Source organism: Equus asinus, chromosome 17, assembly GCF_041296235.1.
Source record: "Equus asinus isolate D_3611 breed Donkey chromosome 17, EquAss-T2T_v2, whole genome shotgun sequence".
In the NCBI taxonomy this organism is placed as follows: domain Eukaryota; kingdom Metazoa; phylum Chordata; class Mammalia; order Perissodactyla; family Equidae; genus Equus; species Equus asinus.
The window spans coordinates 33184285-33202542 of NC_091806.1; the positions used below are offsets into that span (position 1 = coordinate 33184285).

Sequence of the window (18258 nt, forward strand, 5' to 3'; positions counted from 1 at the left end):
AAAAGGTTAACGAACTTGGCCAAGTTTGTACAGCTCTTGAGAAGAAGGGAAATGGATGGGAAATCCAAAAGACAGGAGAAAGGACAGTTGCTCCTTGGAACCTCTGACCTCTGATCAAATCCATTGACCTTTTATCAACTTTTCTACAGGCTGTCCTTTTTATTTCTTAATTTATATACAGTAATATGCACTCGTATTTTATTTCTTTTTATTTATTTTTTTAGGAAGATTAGCTTTGAACTAACATCCACCACCAATCCTCCTCTTTTTGCTGAGGAAGATTGGCCCTGAGCTAACATCTGTGCCCATCTTCCTCTGTTTTATATGTGGGACACCTGCCACAGCATAGGTTCGCACCCGGGATCCGAACTGGGGAACCCCAGGCCGCTGTGAAGCAGAGTGTGCAAACTTAACCTCTACGCCACTGGCCCAGCCCCTGTGCTCTTTTATTTTTGTCACACAGTCCTATGAGTTTTAAACACATGCGAAGATTCTTATTATCACCACCATTATCAGGATGCAAAGCAACTCTAGCACCCCAAAGAATCTCCGTGTATCACCCTATTTTAATCTGACACTTGCCCCTTCCCTACACCCTGACAAATGCTTGTCTCCCGTCTTAAAGGATCTTTTTATTCTTAGCTTTTTATGGCACTTGACTTTCCTTCCACTGTTCAAGCCATTCCTCACTCCTCTTTCTCTTCATACTATCCAAATATTCCTTTGGAATCCCATCTTTCATCCTCTTCACTCCCTTATTCTCCACTTGGCAATTGCAGTCATGGGTCAGCTTCCCTAGTACCTGTCTCTGGATCATTCCATGATTATTAGTTCTAGCCCTGATATGTCTCAGGAGCACAAATATGCAAGTCAAACTCCTGGACAGAGTCCCCTCAAACCCAACTTGTTAGAAACCAAGCCATGAAGAACCCCCACCCTGCACCCCCTGAATCTGCTTTTTCCTGGTGTCTGTATTCTTTTCACAGCCTCGCCACCCACCTAGCCTTCCAGACTAAAATCTTTGGAAGTATTTTTGGTCACTCATTTCCCCTCCTCTCCCATATCTATGTTATCAACAAGTCTTGACCCCTCATCTCCAGTTCTTCATTTCTTTCCATTCTCTTTCGTCTCTCTTCCATTGATAACGTTATCACAGTAGCTAACATTTTACGCAGTGCTTAATATTTAGGGCCATGTTAAAACTTTAAATGCAATATCACATTTACATTTTGCACAATCTTAGAAGGTAAATTTTGTCATCATCTCAATTTGACAAATGAGAAAATAAGGCATCTAAGGTGGAAAGTCATCCTGAGCGGGGAAGCAGGTTTTAGACCACCTCTGGAGCCTGGATAACCATTCCAGATCACCAGGAGCCCTAAACGCAATTCTGTCTCCTGGCTTCCCTGGGGACAAAGTGTCAGAAGACATGAAGATCTGGAGCATTCCTTTCTTCCCTTGCCATGCAAACTGCTGAAAACACTGGGCAAAATCAGCCACCCACCTCTACGCCACCCACCCCAAATCTTATTTTAACATGTTGAACTGAATTATCTTTATGGTACTTTTGAGCTCTGAACTTCTGAAATTGAGAGAGGAGACCACGGACTTAGGGGAAATGTTAACCAGGGCTCTTTTATGGGGCAGAATGTATTAGTATTTAGGTTACATAATAGAAAAGTTACAGAGGTTGTAGTGGGTTGAACTGTGTCCCCCCAAAAGATATGTCTGAGCCTTAGCCACTAGTACTTGTGAATGTGGATGTGACTTTTTCTTTTTAGAAATCAAGTCTTTGCAGATGTAATTAAGTTAAGAATCTCTAGAAGAGTTCATCCTAGTTTTAAGGTGGGCCCTAAACCTAATGATTAGTGTCCTTATAAGGGAAAGAAGAGGGAAATTTGACACACACCAAGAGAAAGGCCTTGAGGGAATTAAAAATAAGAAGAAGACGACATAAACATCTGAAAAAGCCTGAGAAGGGAAAGTTGGGGTGGTGTGACAAAGGGGTGAAGAGAAAGAAGACCAGGAAGCCCATTAGTTTCCCTCCAGGCTGGAACCCATTTCAAAGCCAGCACCTCATTTGGATCCACCTCTCCCTCCTTTCTTACTCAGCAGCAGCCAACATTTGTCCCCTGTTTGTCAGTCCCCAGATCTCTCCAGTCTCTTTACTTCCTCTACTAAACCTCTGGTTCCCTTCATTTCCTCCACTAAAACTTCTGGACTTTGTCCAGAATGCTCACTGCAAGGAAAGGTGTGGTAATCAATGAGCAGGTAAGGAACCAGGTGCAGGCACCTGGGAGCCCAAGATGTGAGGTGTCACAAAGGCCAAGCAGGGAAGGGGTGCTGTGTCTACTTAGAGGGATACAGATTGAGAGGAGGATTGAACAAAGCCTAGTGCAGTCTGTGCCCCTCAGGAGCTTGGCTTCCTTGAGGAAGAAGGAAGGATGTGTGGTTAGGAAGCAATCATACAATCATAATAATAATGGATCAGGGAGTAAGTTTGCATTGAGTGCCAGCCAGAAAGTTACAAGCTGAACTGACAGAGAAATTGAGAGAAGGGAGAGGGAGTAGATGAAAAGGTGTGGGAAGGTGGATACCAGGAAATGAGACTCACCAGCAATTGCATTGATACACCCACTCCACAAATATTAATTTATGTGTTGAGCATCTTGTTACTGTTGGCGAGAGAGTGGAGAATAAGGTAATGTAGTCTTTTGCCACAATTTCCTTTTTTTCAACAGGTATCTACCAGTGCTACAGTATGATTGGATCTTTCCCCTATTCAGTGCATCATTCCCTAAGGGGATGCCTCCTGGGTGAAAATTCAAATTCAGTGTGACCCTTGGAGTAACATATGAAGTATAAAACAGAACAAAATGAGTATCATTTCTCAGCCTGAATATTCTCGTTATTTTCAGACTATATATTTGCAAATTTGCTTACTCCCTAAAATTAATTTGAACCCCCAAAATCAATACACATGGTGCTTTTGGTCATGTGCGATTGTGCACAGAGCAGCAAAAAACTGAGTTGCTTGATGCACACATTCCCAGCTGAGGTGGAACAAGACCATGCACTGGCGTTTTTAGCTCTCGTATTATAATTGTATCCTTTTCACTGTAAATTTAGCATCACATTTTTTGCATTTTTGTGCGTTTTTTGGGTGGTGATTTCGCTGTTGAAAATGACCTCCAAGCATAATACTGAAGTTCTGTCTAGAGTTCCTAAGCATATGAAGCCTATGATAAGCCTTATGAAGAAAATGCATGTGTTAAATGAGCTTCGTTCAGGCATTTTATAGCACTGTTGGCTGTGAGTTCAATGTTAATGAATCAGCAATATATGTTAAATAAGGGTTTTTTTTTAAAGCAGGAATACACATAAAACAAGGCTCTGCAATGACTGATCAATGAAAATGTTGTGACCAGAGGCTAATAAGAATGTAGCCCTGTGTTTCCCCAAAGAGCAATGGTTCAATATTCCATAATCCAGTGTTTCCAGTGACTTTATAGAATGAAACTACTGCAAGGAACAAGAATTAACAGTGTGCAGTACTCCCCCGTTATCACAGTTTTGCTTTCTAAGGTTTCAGTTACCTGCGGTCAACCTCGGTGTGAAAATATTAAATGGAAAAATCCAGAAATAAACAATTCGTAAGTTTTTAATTGCACGCTGTTCTGCATAGTATGGTGAAATCTCATGCCATTCTGCTCCGATTCAACCACGGTGTGACTCATCTCTTTGTCCAAGGGATCCACACTCTATATATTACCCGCCTATTAGTCACTTAAGCTGCCTGGGCTCTCAGATCGACAGTCAGGTGTCACAGCACTTGTGTTCAAGTCACCCTTATTTTACTCCATAATGTGCCCAAAGCACAGGAGTAGTGGTGCTGGCAATTCAGATTTAACCCTTTGAGTGAAGAGGTAAAAGTTCTTAACTTAAGGAAAGAAGAAAAACCTTATGCTGAGGTTGCTAAGATCTACGGTAACTATTATTACAGTGTATTATTATAATTGTTCTATTTTATTATTAGTTGTTGTTAATCTCCTACTGTGCCTAATTTAGAAAGTAAACTTTATTATAGGTATGTATGTATAGGAAAAAACATAATCTATATAGGGTTCAGTACCATCTGCAGTGTCAGGTATCCACTGGGAGTCTTGGAATGTATCCCCCTGTGGATAAGGAGGAACTACTGTATATCATTTCAAACATAGTTTATTATAGTGAAAGGATACAGATTAAGATCTTCAAAGGAGTGGGATTTATTCCAGGCATGCAAGGCTAGTTAAACATTCAAAATGCAGCAATGTAATGCATCACCTCTACAGGCTAAGGAAGAAAAATAATATGATCACATCAATAGATGAAGAAAAAGCATTTGACAAAATCCAACACCCATTTATAAAAACTCTCAGCAAAGTAGGAATAGAGGGGAAGTTCCTCAAGTTGTTAAAGAAGATCGACAAAAAACCTACAGCTGATATCATACTTCACAGTAAGAAACTAGATGCTTTCCTGCTAAGATCAGAAAGAAGACAAGGATGTCCACTCTCACCACTCCTATTTGATATCATACTGGATGCCCCAGCTAATACATAACACAAGAAAAGGAAGTAAAAGGGATACCAATTGGGAAGGAAGATATGAAACTAACTTTGTTCACAGATGGCATGATTGTCTATGTACTATGTAAAAGCTCCCAAAGAATCAACAGCAACAACAACAAAACCCTCATGGAACTAATAAGTGATTATAACAAGATTGCAAGGCACACAGTTAATACACAAAAGTCAATTGCTTTCTTATTTACTAGCAATGAACAATTGGAATTTGAAACTTAAAACATAACACCATTTTCATTCCATCCTCCAACAGTGAAATACTTAGGCATAAGTCATATAAAATATGTACAAGATCAGCATGAGGAAAACTACAAAACCCTGGTGAAAGAAATCAAAGAAAATCTAAATAAATAGAGAGATGTTCCATGTACGTGTCTGGGAAGACTCAATATTGTCAAGCTGTCAGCTCTTCCCACTTTGATCTATAATCAATGTAATCCCAATAAAAATCCCAGCAAGTTATCTTATGGATATTGACAAACTGATACTGAATTTCATGAGAAAAGGCGAAAAAACCCAGAATAACCAACACAATATGACGGAGAAGAACAAAGTTGGAGGACTGACGCTACCAGACTTCAAGACTTACTATAAAGCTGCGGTAATCAAGACAGCATGATATTGGTGAAAGAATAGACAAATAGATCAGTGGAAGAGAACAGAGAGCCCAGAAATAGACCCACATAAATATAGTCAACTGATCTTTGACAAAGGAGCAAAAGCAATACAATGGAGCAAACACAGTCTTTTCCACAAATAGGTCAAGAACAACTGGACATCCTTATGCAAAATTTTTAAAAAATGAATTTAGACACAGACTTTACACCTTTCACAAAAATTAACTCAAAATGGATCATAGACCTAAATGTAAAGCACAAAACTATACAATTCCAAGAAGACAACATAGGAGAATCTAAGTGACCTTGGGTTTGGTGATGTCTTCTTAGACACAACACAAAAACATGATACGTGAAAGAAAAAATTGTTATGTTGGATTTTGTTAAAATTAAAAACTTCCACACTGTGAAAGACACTGTCAAGACAGTGAAGGCTGCCCCATCCCCACTGCTGTGAGGTGCAGAGATAAGTGCTGAGCAAGGTCAGAGAAAGTCCATGTGAGCCTGACCACTGGGACACCAAAGCACTTCTTGCCACCCCTGGGCCCTGTGGGCCCTGCAGCACAGGCCAGATGGGGCAAACACCAGTTATTTTAAAAACAGAGAGAGAAAGAAAGAAAAGACAAGCCATAGATTAATATAAAATATTGTGAAAAACACGTCTGATAAAGGAATGTTAACTAAAATATACAAAGAACTTTTAAAACTCAACAATAAGAAAACAAACAATTCAGTTAAAAAGATGGACCAAAGACCTGAACAGACATCTCACCAAAGACAGGTGGCAAATAAGCAGGTACAAAGATGCTTAATGTCATATGTTGTTAGAAGATTGCTATTTGAAACAGCAATGAGATACTATTGCCTATGTTCTATGGGTTCTATGTCAAAACCCATAGAATGTACAACACCAAGAATGAACCCATGTAAAATATAACTTTAGTTGACAACAATGTATCAATATTAGCTCATTATTGTAGCAAATGTACCATAGTAACACAAGATGTTGATAATAGGGGAAACAGAGGCAATGGGGCACTGGGGGAACTCTATGTATTTTCTGCTAAATTTTTGTTTAAACCCAAGACTGCCACCCAAAATAAACTGCATAATTTAAAAAAGACCTGCAGAGGGAGAAACCATAGAATAAGACCCAGGAGAGAACGAGTGTGGAGCTTCCAGTTGTCCCTTTGCAGTGGAGTTGTGTGGTTAGCATTTATTTCTCCCAGTAAAGGTGTATGACAACATGCATGGAGTATTGCCAACAAGGGAAGCTCACCCAAGTCTTTGTGTCTGGAGTTTTTATTAGTGGTTGATCATATAGACATGGCTGACCACCCGTGAGGCTGACCTTAGTCTCCAGCTCCTCCAGAAGTCAAGCTGATACTGTACGTCTCAAGGCCTCTATAATATATGGCATTGTTAGCTTTAACTATCTGTCGTGGCTCAAGGACCCAGGTAGACAAAGACACTCTTGTCAGGCAGGACATTCCAAAGGCTTAGAGGTTACCTCCCAGGAGTCAGGGGCAAAGGGCCAAACTTTTCTTTGGACAAGATTAATTCTTTTTTGCCCACAGGGCCTGAATTGCAACACAACTTCTCCCTTTGCCCAATTCTGCTTTTTTCCCCTTCCTTGCTTTCTGGGTGATGAGCCAAAGGATGCTCCTTTGTAAACATTCTGCCCACTAAGCTCTGTCTTAGAGTTGGCTTTCTGGAGAACCCTGCCTGCAACAGCTGATGCGATGGGACAATTGATCTGTAGTTTAGGTCCTAGACTTAACTCTGAAGAGATTTTATTCACCAGGTTTTGAGATTTATTCCAAACTTTCCACAGAAAAATCACACACCATGCACAAAAAGGGGAAGCAAAAGTTTTAAGTTGCTTTAAGAATTTTTAAATCTGTAAATTATTTATTTTTTAGAATCCCAAAGACAATTAGGTTAATTTAGATACTCTGAAAAAGAAATAGTTTTCTAGTCAGAGGGGCTTTAGGAAAAGTTGAAGAAAGACAGCTGGCACCCAGTTTCAAGTGTTACATGCATCTGAGGAAAATCCCATAGGCCAGACAACTCCCTAAAAGGAGAAATTTGCCATTACTTTGGATGTAAACCTCAAGAAACACTACTTAAATAACTAACCAGTAGATTGTGATAAGCTGTGAATATATAGTGTAATACCTAGAGTAACCACCAAAAAAGCTATTCAAAGAGATACATTAAAAAACTATTTACAAATCAAAATAGAATCTTAAAAATGTGCAAGTAACCTGCAGAAGAAAGAGAACAGAGATCAAACAGTAGACCAAAACCAAAATGGTAGACTTAAGCCCTAACATATCAATAATTACATTAAATGTAAATGGTTTAAATATACCAATTAAAAGGCAGAGATTGGCAGAGAGGATTAAAACATAACCCAATTATAAACTGTCTACAAGAAATTCAGTTCAAATATAACATTATAGGCAGATTGAAAGTAAAAGGATGGATACTGCAGACATTAATAAAAGGAAAGCATAAATGCCTATCTTAATAATAGATAAAGTTGACTTCAGATGAAAGAAAATTACCAGAGACAGAGAGGGATATTATATAATGATAAAAGGATCAGTCCACCAAGAAAATGTAGCAATCCTAAATGTGCAAGCACAAAACAGCAAAGCGGCAAAGTAGACAAATCCACAACTACAGCTAAAGACTTCAACACATTTCTCTCAACAATTTATAGAACAACAATACATAAAATCAGCCTGAGTACAGAAGAACTACACAAAGTCATCAACCAATAGCATCTAATGAAAATTTATAGAACACTCCACCCAATAACGACAGATACACATTACTTTCAAGCACACACAGAACATATGCAAAGATAGATCATATCCTGGGCTATAAAACAAACCACAACAATTTAAGATTTGAAGTCATACCAAGAGTGTACTCTGGCCACAGTAGACTCAAACTAAATCAGTAACAGAAAGACAACGGGAAAATCTCCAAACATTTAGATACTAAACAACACATGTAAATAATGTATGGGCCAAAGAGAAAATCTCAAGGGAAATGTAAAAATATATTGAGCTGAATGAAAGTGAAATAAAATATCAATTTTTGTGTGACACAGCTAAACAGTGCTAAGAGGGAAATTGATAGCACTAAGTGCTTGCATTAGAAGAGAGGAAAAATCTCAAATCAATGATCTAAGCTTACATCTCAAGAACCCAGAGAGAAAGAACAGCAAAGTATGTGACTGAAGGAAGAAAATAATAAAGGTAAGACCAGAAATAAATAAAGAGCCGGTTCTTTGAAAAGGGCAATAAAATTGAAAAAACTCTAGCAAGTATGGCAGAGAGAGAAAACACGAATTACCAATATCAATATAAAATATGAAACAGAGGATATCATTACAGACCTCGAAGACATCAAAAGTATAAGGAAATGTGATGAACAACTCTTCACACACAAATTTGACAACTTATGTGAGATGGACCATTTCCTTGAAAAGTACACACTATCACAACTCATCTAATATGAAACAGATCAGTTGAATAGTCCTGCAACTGTTAAGGAAATTGACTTTGGAATCTAAAATCTTCTGGAAAAGAAATCTCCAGATCTAGATGATTTTCCAGGAGAATTCTACTAAACTTTTAAAGGCAAATTAATACCAATTCTGTATAATCTCTTCCAGAAAATAGGATAGGAAAGCACACTCCCCAACTCATTTTATGAAGCTAGTATTATCCGGATACCAAAACCATACAAAGACAGTACAGAGAGAGAAAGAGAGAGAGAGAGAGACAGAGAGAGAAAGAGAAAACTACAGACCAATATCTTTCATAAATATAGACTCTAAAATTCTTAACAAGGTATTAGCAAATAGAATTTAGCAACTTCTTTTGTTTGCTGTTGATTCAGTAGCAAGCAAAGTTTTAAAAGAATAACACACTATGACTAAGTAGGGCTTATTCCAGGGACGCAAATCTGGTTCAATATTTGAAAATCAATCAATGCAATCCACTGTGTTAACAGACTAAAGAAGAAATATCACATGATCTTATCAGTTGATGCAGAAAAAAGCATTTGATAAAACTCAATAGCTGTTCATGATAGACAAAAAGACACAGAAAAACAGGAATAGAGAAGAATACACCTTCTTCAACTGGGTAAAGAACATTTAAAGTAAACACCTATAGCTTTTATCATATGTAATGATGAAAGACTGAATGCTCTCTCTCCAGGAACAAGGCAAGAATGCCCATTCTCACCATTGTATTCAATATGGTACTGGAAATTCTAAGAATTGCAATATGGCAAGAAAAGTAAATAAAAAGCTTGAAGTTTAGGAAGGAAGAAATAAAATCCACAAAAGAATTCCTAGACCTACACCTGTACTCTTGCAACGTCACAAGATACTAGGTAAACACACAAAAATCTATTGTGTTCCTATATAGTAATGAACATAAGGACTCTAAAATGAAAAATACAATTCTATTTATATTCACTCCAAAAGGATTGAAATATTTAGGCACATATTTAACAAAACATGTACTGGACAGGTGTGCTGAAAGCTACAAAACACTGATAAAAACAAATCAAAGATCTAAATGGATAAGCATATTGTATTCATAGATTTGAAGACTCAGCATAGTAAAAAGATGTCAGTTCCCCCCAAATTGATATACAGCTTCAATACAGTCTCTATAAAAATTCCAGCATTTTTTCACATATAGACAAAATTATTCTAACATTTATATGGAAATCAAAGGAACTGGAATGGCTAAAACAATTTTGAAAAAGGAGAATAAAGTTGGAAGAACCAATCTACCCAATTTATAACAAGACATTGGACAGCCTATTAATCAACACTATGTGGTATTGGTGGAAGGATAGACACAGATCAATGGAACATAATAGAGAAACTAGAAATAGACCCACATAAATATGCCCAACTGATTTTTTGACAAAGATGCAAAAGCAATTCAAATAAGGGGGAATGGCATTTTCAAGAAATGGTGCTGGGGCAATCAAATATCTATAGGCAAAAGAAAAAAAAAGAAAAGAGAAGAGAGAAAAAAAGAAAAAACTCAATTTAAACCTCACATCCTACACAAAAATTAACTCGAAATGGATCATAGGTTTTAAATGTAAATTGAAAACTCTAAAACTTTTAGGAGAAAATATTCAAATCCTAGGGCTAGCCAAAGAGTTCTTAGAATTGACATGGAAAATAGAAACCATAAAAGTAAAATTGGATAAGTTGGATTTTATCAAAACTTAAAATATTTGCTTTGTGAAAGACTCCATGAAAAGGATGAAAAGACAAACTATAGATCAAGAGAAAATATTTGCAAACCACATATGCATTAAAGAGTTATTATCTGGAATATATAAAGAACTCTCAAGCTTGAAAAATAACAAAGTTTTTTTAATGGCAAAAGGCACGAATAAACATTTCATCAAAGAGGATATACAGATGGCAAATTATCACACAGAGAGATGTTCAACATCATTAGCTGTTAGGGAAACACAAATTAAAAGCACAGTGAAATATCACTACACACTTATCAGAATGGCTAAAATAAAAAAAATATCGACATCAAGTTCTGGTGAGGAAGTAGAAACGACATCGCTCATACCTGGCTGGTGAAAATGTAACATGGTCCAACCACTCTGGAAAACTGGCAGTTTCTTAAAAAACTAAACATATGACCTTGCAATTATACTCCTGGGCACTTATCACAAAGAAATGGAAACTTTATGTTCACATAAAAACCTATACATGAATGTTCATAGCAGCTTTATTCATAATAGCCCAAACTAGAAACAACTCTATGTCCTTAATGGGTGAACAATAAGGCAAACTGGTACATTCATACCATGGGATATTATTTAGCAGTAAAAAAGAACAAGTTCTTGATACATACCACAATCTGCTTGACTCTTTACAGTATTATGCTTAGTGGAAAAAGCCAATCCCAAAAGGTTACATACTCAATGATGTCATTTACGTAACATTCTTGAATTGACAAAATTATAGATATGGAGAATGTATTAGTGATTTCCAGGGGTTAAGGACAGGATGGTAGGGTGGAGGATTAGATGTGGCTATAAAACGGCAACATCCAATGTGGTGAGGGAAATGTATATTGTATATATTTATATACAAAATGTGTAACATATGACATAATGATGTTGTATCAACAAAGGAGCAGAATTATAACTATTCTGTATCTTGACTGTGGCAATGTCAGTAGTGATATTGTATTATATATTCATGTATTATATAGTTTTGTAAGATGCTACCATTGGGTAACATGGAGGAAGAGGGTACATGGAATCTCTCTGTCTTATTTCTCACAAAGGCATGTGGACCTACAATTATTTCAAAATAAAAAACTTAATTAAAAAAAGGCAATGCAGCTTCTGTCTGGCTCTGTTTATTGGGTCACACTCATTTGGCACCCAACCTCTACACCGTGCAGAAGCCAATCAGCAACACAGACAGGCTGAGCATAGGTGCTTGAGCTTACGATAGCCTGGCTGACTTCCCGATGACAGCCAGCATCAATCACCAGACATGTGAATGAGCAAGACAGATTATTCTGACCCACAGCCATCCTTCAAGCTGCCTTGAGCCCCACGTGGAGCAGAGACTAGCTGTCCTCATCAAGCCCTCCCCGAACTGAACTGCACATTTGTGTGCAAAATAAGTGCTTATCGCTGTTTGCAGCCACCAATTTTAGGGTGGTTTATTTCATAGCTATAGGCAACTGGAAAAAAGAGTGACTTTTGTCTATGAACATTCTACAGAAAAAGAAGAAAATGGCTTTTTCATTGAACCTTGATATTAAGCAATGATGGCACTTTTTGAAGTATCAAATTATACCTTTGAAAATTCAGACTAGCTTCATTCCAATCAGTCAATTAGCATAGCCGCCATATTTCAAATTAGAAATTAGGCACATCATTTCGTTAAAGATTGTTATACCACTTATGGATGCGAACAGGTGACCATTTGGGAGATATACTTTGGATACTAAAATGAAATGTTTGAGGTTTTCAGGGGTTTATAGTACAAATTATTTGAAATTAGGATTGTTTTGGAAGATCTAAGAAATGTGTATACAAATATATTACTATTATTAACATATAATTGTAAATTAATATTGCCAAGTGGGTTATGAATGATGAATTATCATAGCTTATCAAAAATACACATAATCTTACAAGTGTAATCAATTACTAATGTCAAGTCATCTCTATATTCACTTCCTTTTGCAAATGAATCAGGATAGATACAAACCCTCTCATGTGTCATGGGCATTTTAGTTCTGCTGTAGCTGGCAGGTACAAGAAGACCAGATTCAAAATCAGGCTGGACATAGGTAGAGCCATTTTCTTCCTGCTTTGCATTCATCTTTCAAATATCCATTCATCTTTCAAATAGCCTGTCTAACATTTGGTAATAGTCCTCTTATCTGGTTTAGGCTTTTTTTCACCTGGGAATTTCTGGTTTAGCTCGTCAGATGTTGTTTTCACCTTGGTCCTTCCAACATCCTTTCATTTATTTATTTATTTATTTATTTATTGAAGAGGAAGTTTGGCCCTGAGCTAACATCTATGCCAATATTCCTCTCTTTTGTATGTGGGATGGCACCACAGCTCAGCTTGATGACCCGTGTGTAGGTCCATGCCAAAGATCCGAACTGCAGTGCGTGAACTTAACCACTACACCACCAGGCCAGTCCCCCGACATCCTTTTTAAATCTTTACTGATCGTTTCTGGATCTTTACCTACTCAGACCACAAGAAAGTTTACATTCTCTTACGCTTGGAATGAGGAGTCTTCATACTCTTGGTCTCACAATTGAAAGTAAAAATAGCTCAATAAAACTTTACATTACCTTTCTTCAATACTACTTTTGTTCCTCCTGAACACTCTACCCTTGTTTTCTCCCTTTTCTTCTTTCACAACGAGACACTTTAACATTGCTGGATACCCCTTACTGCACAACCTCTTTGTCATATAACTTGTGTTATGGAACCAGCAATTTTTTTTTGTTTTTTTGGTGCTCCACTAAGTTTTGGACACCAATTTCCCCTCTGGCTAAATATGTAACCTGGGGCAAAGTGCTCAAATTCCCTAAGCCTGGTCATTTGTAAAATGGGAATAATAATGGCTCTGGGTAGGATTAATTGAAGTATCCTTTATTTCTTTTTCTTTTGTCCTTCAGACCCTGAAACGTGGTGTTTTAATGAATAGTGTTGATTGAGTTGGATGTGGAGACTGGCCTTAAGGCAGAGGCTGACTGGAGATTCTGGACATCACACTGGGGAGATTTCTGGGCAAGGGCACCAGAAAGAACAAAGCTCAGAGGTAGCCTTGAGCTTGGTGCTTTTGGAGGCCTAAAGAAAAGCATATCTGATATTTTTCCTTTTGCTTTGTATTTAGAACTGTGAGGAGGGAGGCAAGCATAGAGGGATGGAAAAGATATGAAAAATACTAAGGATGGGAGAGATGGGAGAAAAGACAGCTGTAAATTAAGAGAGAGCAAGAAAGAAAGAGGGAAGAGAAATCTCCCAAAACAAAAAAAAGATTATGTAAGATTATGAAAGAAAACGGTTATTTTCAAAAGGATTCATAATCCCAGTCCCTAATGCATAACCTATTTTTATTTTTACATCTCCTATCTAGTTCTTGATCATATAAATTCATTGTTCTATGTGGCTGCAACCTTGGCAAAACAAGGTTCTGTTCTCTGGTAAGATTGACATGTAATCCTGATATCAATCTGCCCTTTTAGATAATTTTCCACATTAACTGTGATGACCAAAATATCCAAGTCTAGCTTGTGTCTGTCCCAGTGTGTCATTATTTTGGTCATAGGAACCCTGCAGAATAAATCAATTTAACACCTGCTTCTTGACTGTAGCAACGTTGAAGCAGGCCAGAAAAACCACATTTGCTCTTTACTTAGACGATATAAATCCATCATTCCCCAAATTACTGCATCCCTTTGGCCTGAGTCTCCTGAACAGAAATGGGAGTTGAGCAGTAAACGGTGTGTGCTATTGGCCTTGGCGCGTCGCTTTGAGCCAGCAGGGGGCGTTTGAGCTCCAGGGCGCCAGCCAGAGTAGTCAGGGGGCGTGGCTCTGCATCCTTGACGGACAGCTAAGGACGCGGGTGAAGATGAGGTAATAAGAGCTGGAGCAAGGAGGGCGTGGGGTTGTGGGCGCGTGTCTGTTCCACTGTGAATGTGTCAGTGCTTGCGTTAGCCGACGACACTGCGTGTCTCGGAGCTGGCGCTGCAGACACTGACCACACTGTATTAAAAAAAAGAAATTCCATTTCTGGGAGGGAGGCTGCAAAGTTGCGGCCAGGCGACAGCTGCGGTCCTGGGGCTGGGTCATGGCGGGTCGCTTTTCGGCGTCCAGGGACTGGGGAAACCCCCGTGGGCTACGGTTTGCCCTAGCGCCACGCTTGGGAGGGGCGATTCTTTCTGGAAGCGAGTGAGCAGAGCCACAGGGAGGGGGAGCTCTCACCAAAGAGGCGACAGCATTTCGTGCGGCAAACGGGTTGGGAGGGTGGGGAGAGAGGGGAGGGAAACACAGCGTGCCATTCCGAGCGCAATTGCGCGGCGAGATCCCACCCTAGCGTCTGCAGAGCCCGAGGCGCAACTGGTGCGAGGGCTCGGTCTTCGCCTCGCCATTCCTTTTAGCTCGCGGCCGCCAGGCTCTGGCCGCGCGCCCGCCGAGTGGTTTTGCAAGGCGGACGCCTCTTTGCAGAGAGCCGGGTATTTGCATGAAGCGATTCGACCCCACGGATCAGCGGCGGCAGCAGCGGACCCCGGCGGCGGCGGCAACAGAGGCGAGCTGTCGGAGCCAGGCGGCCCCAGTCTCCTGGCCCCGGTGGATGCGCTGCTGGGGAGCGGCCCATGGGCCGGAGCTGAGGCTGCCCGGGGCTTCGGGGCGCGGGGCGGGGGGCGCGGTCGAGGCCCGGAGGCGGCGGCGCAGGAGGAAGCGGAGGAGGGCGGGCGCGCCGAGCCCGGGAGGCAGGCAGCGCAGAGCCGCCGCCGCCGCCGCCTCAGCCCAGGGCTCGCCATGCTCCTGGCCTCGGCCGTGGTGGTCTGGGAATGGCTGAACGAGCACGGCCGCTGGCGCCCCTACAGCCCGGCCGTGAGCCACCACATCGAGGCGGTGGTCCGCGCCGGCCCCCGTGCTGGGGGCAGCGTGGTACTGGGTCAGGTGGACAGTCGTCTTGCGCCCTACATCATCGACCTGCAGTCCATGAACCAGTTCCGCCAGGACACGGGTGAGCTGGCCGCCCCTGCCCTGCCCGCGCCCACCTCCCCTCCCTGCCCTGAGATCTCCCGCCTAGCGAGCCCCCGCGGGCCTACCCAGTCGGCACGTCCTTGCAGTGGTGTCACCAAAAGGTATTCGGGCAGGGGGCGTTTTACTCCCCATGATCCTATTAAGATCCCGCCCGCAACGAACGTCCATGCTAGTAGCATCAATGTTCTGGTTATGCAAACCGAGCTTCTACCTAGCTCCTAAGAACCTCTCTTTTACACCCCTTTTTAAGCGCTTGATGGCCCCAAGTCACCCCATACACAAATTGTGGAGCTGCCCAGCCACAAGCGATCCCAGCCTCCAGCACAGGCTTCCTGCTCTCCTCTCACACATGGGTTGACCCTGCTTTGCCTCAGGCACCCTTGGGCCTGCCACATATCACCCTCGTCTAGTCTCCCACTGCCTGTGCCCCTCCAGTGTGAGATGCCTTCCCACAGCTGGGAAAGGAAGAAGGGAATCCCCGGAGGCTCTGGCTGTAGTCGAGTATGGGAAGGGCTGGGCCGCCCCGGGGAGTGGGGAGAGATGGGAGTTGGGGGGTTCCGGAGCATGAAACACCCTGGATGCTGTGGCATTGGCAAGTGCCACTGCTTATGCACTCAAGTGCTGAAGCAACAGGCCAGAGCAGATGGAGAGAGGAGGGGGAGGCACCGGTTCCGGAATGCCTGGCAGGGAAGCCACTCCCTTTGTCCATGGAGGAGGAGGTGCATTCCTAAGAAGAAACTGCCCCCAAGCTTCCTCCTGAAACAGTTGCCTGTCAGGGATACCCTGACCTGCCAGAACACTAAACTGTCTTTTCATGAGAATCAAGTTGCCACTGTGGCCACCACAATCCCACTTCCCAGCTGACCAGCCTTTCCAGGTTGGAGCAAGGAAAGGAGCCTACAGGAAGAAGGTCAGGCTGGGGGGTCATTGGTGGAAAGGGCAGGGCAGGGCAGAGCTGCACCTCTGGTTGGCCCAGTGGGTCCAGGCTTAACTGAGGACCTGAGACAAGTCTATGTGTCCCTCATGGAGGTGGGGAGTTGTTTTTGGAATTCTGGCTAGACTTTCCTGAGCCTGTGACCCAGGAGTCTGGAGAGGCAGGTGTGTTGGGGGGAGGGACTAGAGAGGATGGCTGGGAGAGTCCCAGAGGGTCAGAGAACAGCTGTTTGAGCAGGATATCTCAGCCTCCTTGGAAAGCCCCCACATCCTGTGCACTAATTAGGATTGTCATGGGAAAGGGGTATCTTTCCACCCTCATGTCCCCATTTTGAGTCATAACTCCCAACAACCTCTTTGCCAAGGACTTTGCAAACGCTGGCTGAATGAGTAAAGCTTTCTGGGGAAAGGATTCTAGAAGGGTTACATCTGGAGGGGCTTAAACCTTGGTGGGAAAGGGAGACTGAGAGGAGGAGGGAATAAGGAGGAATGTGGGGAGATTGAGAAAGAAGATTAAGTGTGGCTGAGGGGGAGGGAGAGAATGTCATTGTACGATTTGGATAGAGGTTGTGGATAGAGGTGTGTGTCTGGAGAGGTGGGGAGCTGAGCCATGGAGGTGGGACCAGGAAGACCAGCAGTTAAGACACCTGACAGGGAAGTCCAGCCCTGTTCAAAATAAACAGGCAGGTGTTAGCTTTTCTATCTCAGATTAAATGTCTGCAGCTGAAGAACCACCCTGGTGACATAAAGATCCCATCCCTGGTCCTATATTTGGGAAGGGAGAAAGTTTAATCAGTGCTTAGGGGTATCTAAGATGGACATGGTACCTAGAAAGGGTCCTAGCCTGAAGGGCCCTTTCTACAGAAGTGAAGTTTGGAGAAAACTGGGTTAAAGGACAGAAGCTACCTCTTCAAGGTCTGAACACTCTTCCCTGAGGATGAGCTGACCACTACATGGTGGTTAGCAATTTAGTCCAAGGCTGGGGCTCCTCAGATTTTAGCCTGGAGGCAGAAAGCTGGCCCGGGGTCATTTTAAAGGCTACCTTAGGGTATGTTTTACATTCTGGTTTGTCTTTCAGGCACAGGATTCAGACTGCTTAGGTTACATCCACTCATTCTAATGGTCAGTCGGTCAACATGTACTGAGTGGCTCCCTCTTCAGTGCCAGGCTCTGCGCTGAGTGCTGAAGGCACTGGGCTGAATTCCCAGGAATGCTGGGTCTGTCAGGGAGCTTGTCAAAGTAGAATAGGATCTCTGGGTTTCTGGGCCCGGAGCCCCCTCCTCTCCCTTCTTCACCAACAGACACACAGTTCCTCTCAATATAGCTCATTGATGAGGCCATAACGGGGTAGGAACTTTAAACCATGGGCTCCCAGGCAACCTCAGCCAAGCCCTGGCAATGTTTAATTAAATTACCCACCCTCCCCATGCCACAGTTTGAAGCTGGGAACCAGAAACATCCCCACAAACAAAGGAGAGCTGGAAGTCCCCTGCCCAGAGGCAATTCCTCTCTCTTTTGTTGCCTCCTCTATGTGGGGACATTTCCTGACATGGGAGCTTTGTTTTTTCAGAAGTTGCTTGCCCTGCTGCTGAGTGAGTCCTTGGACTCTCTGCTCCCCTGGGCTCTGACTTCATCCAGCCTGTCTCCAGGGAGATGGCCAGGAGGTAGCAGACACCCTCTGTCTTGCCTCTGTTTGCCCTGGGCCCTTCTCCTTCCCCAGACCGCTTCGGAGTCTGAGCTTATTT

General features: G+C 42.0%; 1 protein-coding gene across 3 annotated transcripts in view; it reads left to right on the forward strand.

Moving 5' to 3' along the window:
• Positions 1 to 14416: 14416 nt before the first annotated feature.
• Positions 14417 to 18258, forward strand: part of DTX4 (deltex E3 ubiquitin ligase 4) — a 35084-nt gene continuing 31242 nt past the window's right edge. The window contains exon 1 of one of the 3 annotated variants that reach the window (XM_070487844.1): positions 14417 to 14443. Coding sequence is in view for 1 of the 3 variants with exons in the window: in XM_014831758.3 (XP_014687244.3) it covers positions 15350 to 15560 (211 nt within the window). In the remaining 2 variants the exon portion in view is untranslated. Of the gene's footprint in view, positions 14444 to 14817; positions 15561 to 16351; positions 16491 to 18258 lie in introns of those variants that run through there. The other 2 variants (XM_014831758.3, XM_070487843.1) reach the window with 2 other exon arrangements.